Source organism: Phragmites australis, chromosome 3, assembly GCF_958298935.1.
Source record: "Phragmites australis chromosome 3, lpPhrAust1.1, whole genome shotgun sequence".
In the NCBI taxonomy this organism is placed as follows: Eukaryota; Viridiplantae; Streptophyta; class Magnoliopsida; order Poales; family Poaceae; genus Phragmites; species Phragmites australis.
The window spans coordinates 17,394,627-17,398,132 of NC_084923.1; the positions used below are offsets into that span (position 1 = coordinate 17,394,627).

Sequence of the window (3,506 nt, forward strand, 5' to 3'; positions counted from 1 at the left end):
TAGACAAATGGAAAGGTACTTCTGAAACTATTCTATTTACGTATAGTAACAAAAATGAGATATTTTTGGTAAATGATAAATCAAACAAAGGAAAATGAGCTTATATTTTTCTTTTATCTCTTCTATCATACTTGAGGACCTAAAATTTTAAAGGATAATACTACACACCACACTCTATCACTAGAATTTGATTTGATAACTATGTTCGTATGTGCACCAAATAGTGCTTAGGCATTAGATGTGGCACAACCATCATATGCTTAATAAAAAGGTATCTTCTAGGAAGCTCAACCCAGAAAAATAAAAGCATTAGATCCAATTATATAGATCTCAGTAGTATACAGCACAAAGAACTGTTAAATTCTACTCTGATTAGCAGCAAAAAAACTTCTGCAAATTACATTTAATAGGACCTAAAAACAGTATTACACAACCTCTGATAAAATGGTTTGATAATTAGCTACTACTGATGACAAGGTTGAATTGCACCTACGTAATACTACAAAATACAACACTACAATGATCTTTTTGGGATAATTATATCAGTTCAAAAGGATTCTCTCTTCTTCCTCTTAGATTGCTTTGCCAAGAGAACTGAAAGTCCTGTCAATGCAAATTTCTTCCTCTTTCCCGAAATTCTTTTGCGAGCGCCCACATCTTCTCTATACAAGACACCACTCCTGTTCAGGATCTGACCAAGTGAAATATTTGGCATCTCGCTTGTTTTGTCATCCCAGACACTTTTGTCATACCCATCAGGTCCCATTAACTTCATACTCAGTATCTGCCCAATTGACAACGTTTGCTTGAAGGATCGATCGGAAGCATCGGCAATGATATCCATGGTTTGCGAATCTTTAGGACGGTGAGCTGCATTTTTGAACTTCGGAGAGCCTCCAATAGACCGCTTTCTGTGTCCATTCTCAGACTTCCATCTACGAAGAATCTCTTGAACTGCAAGCTTCCCATGGTTTGCAGCTTCTACCCTCTTTAGGGCCTCTTGTAGTGCCTTCTTGCATTCCTCAACCTCTACTTTGGCATCCTCAAGCCTCTTAACCGACTCGGACTCTGAACTGTTAGCCATATCTACCTGCAGCATGGCATCTTCTACTTTCTTCCTGGAATTTTCATCAGCTTCACGAGCTGTGGAATACAGTGTGAAATACTCCTCCACCGAGAGAGTAACTCCATCAGAAGCGATGTTGCCTTCAAAAGAATTCTCACTGCTTACTAGAGCTTTGATCTCAGCAAGTGCAAGAGCTTCTGCTGCTCTTGGTGCTTCTTCCATCTTCTTGGCTGCAATGCACCTGGCCTCAGCTGTGCTAATGCTAGCCTTTGCCTGCTCAATTTCTGCAGCCAACACCATAGCTTCAGATTTTGAATCATTTGCCATGCTCCTGAGCTGCTGTACCTCAGACGTCATTTTCTTGATCTCAATAAAAATGTCCGAGGGGTCTTTGCATCTCCTCTGCAGATCCTTCAGAGTTTCCAACTTTTGTGCCGTCTGATCCAGCTCATCCTCCAAAGAGGTAATCGAGGAAGTATTAACCGAAAGCTTTTCTCGACCTCTCTCGAGCAAAATTTTCTCTTTCGATATGCTATTATGCAGTAACTCAACTGCAGCCCGCACTGCAGCCAGATCACCCGTAGTTCTGTTTAGGCCTGCTTTTGCCTGCTCAAGTTCCACTAAAACTGAACCTGAAGGTTGCTGCAGATTTTCATCTACGCCTTCCATATCCACATCCAAGTTAATGTTTTCAGGTTGCTGCTCTTCAGGTCCTGCCACAGAAACTTGATCGGTTTCACAAGACTTCATAACTGCGGTAGGTGTTTCAGCCGTTTCTCTGTGTATCTTCAGTTTTAGGTCTGCGATGATTTTCTTGGTTGACTCCAGTTCCTTCAACACATCAAGAGTTTCTCTTTCTTTGAAGGCAAGCTCATTTTCTAGCTGTGCAGCCTGATGCTCTACATTGGCAGCTTCTTTAGAGTGTTCATGTTTCTGCATGTAAATAAGTTGCAAAAGCGGCAAGGAAGTTAAGACACAACATCATAAAAGTATGATAAAATAAAGAAATATGTACGTTGAAAGGGGAAAATAAACAAATTCACAATGCAGGGATGCTCTCTAGTCTTCACTAGAAATGTTGAAAGCAAGACCACACGATTGATACATGTCACCTATTCCAGATTTGCCGAAATGAAAACAGCATGTTTTGAAACCACAATTCAGAAGCCGTATTATTAGTGGTACTAAGGACCTGTTTGTTTCCTGCTTCTGGTCAAAAAGTGTTATGGAGAAGTAGCTTCTATAACGAACAGAAGTCTGTTTTTGAAAAAAAAAATGAACTAACACTGAGACATTTTTCTGAAAAAATATGTGTTGAGAAGGAAAAAATTTGTTATAGAAACTAACAACCTATTTCCAAAAGCAGTTTTTCAGACAAGACAAAATCACAGCTTTTCAAAAAAAACCTAAGAGCAAAAACCCAAACAAATAGTCCCTAAAGTAACCATCATTTTAGGAACCCAATGCGAAACACTCTCGATACACAAGTGCGCAATACATAGTAGTGGTCTATTCTAGTAGCAGCCTAACAGATTCAATGTGGTTGCTGGGGCAAGAAATGCAGAGCAATTGGCTAATGCCATAATCACTTGAGGGACCAACCAATTAAGCAAAACTTTCATGTAATTAACGCTGCGCTGTGCGCTCATTGATGGGCAACAACAACCAGGCATCTATTAATTCACTAAAGAACGCTGCGCTAAATAGCCAGCTCCCGACGTCCACCAAGAGCCAAACCCATCCAGACAGGGAGCAAGCAAGCAAGCCCGGATATCAGATTAATTATTTAATTAGCTACCGGTTCCAGGCTTCCAGCAGCACCAAACGGAGCTAGCTAGCAAGCAAGCTAGGCACAGATCGAGCGAAGAGGAGGAAATGGGAAGAAAGGCGTCACCTTTGAGGGCGCGAACATGCGCCTGACGAGGTCTGAGCTCCAGGCGGCGCTGCCTCCGAAGCGGTCGACGGCCTCCCGCACCGATCCGAACGGCGCCGACGTGTCGATCTCCGCCCTTCCGCCGCTCACGCCATCGGCGGCGGCGGCGGCGGCGGCCGGAGCTGGGCATTCGGCCTCGGAGCCCATGGGAACTGTGGGACCAATTTCTTGGTGGTGCGCGTGGAGACCGGAGAGTGGTGAGGACGACTGACGCTGTCTGTGTGAAGGAGTAGGACTAGAGTGCGGAGGCATGGGAGAAAGGGATAGGCTGTGTGGGTTTAAGAGGGAGTCCCGGAGAGCGAGACGTTGACCGCTCGAAGAAGGAGCCGTTGGCAGTCGCGTTTTTATATTTCCACCCCTCCTGCCTCCTTTATTTTCTTAAACACCCACCCCTCTCTTTCTTCTTTTTCAGTATTTTCTTCCGATTTGCTCAACTTTGTAGCACCCACCCGGGTGTGCTTTACCAGGTGATGCCTGCCGTTGAGCACATCCACACGTTTGTTATTC

At 43.6% G+C, this 3,506-nt stretch overlaps 1 protein-coding gene across 1 annotated transcript; it reads right to left on the reverse strand.

Moving 5' to 3' along the window:
* Positions 1–276: 276 nt before the first annotated feature.
* LOC133912469 (WEB family protein At2g38370-like) lies at positions 277–3,239 on the reverse strand. Its single transcript, XM_062355221.1, has 2 exons — positions 2,961–3,239; positions 277–1,999 (listed from the first exon to the last, which is right to left on the reverse strand). The coding sequence occupies exons 1-2, from the start codon at positions 3,144–3,146 to the stop codon at positions 548–550; spliced, it is 1,638 nt and encodes a 545-aa protein (XP_062211205.1). The 5' UTR covers positions 3,147–3,239; the 3' UTR covers positions 277–547.
* Positions 3,240–3,506: the final 267 nt, after the last annotated feature.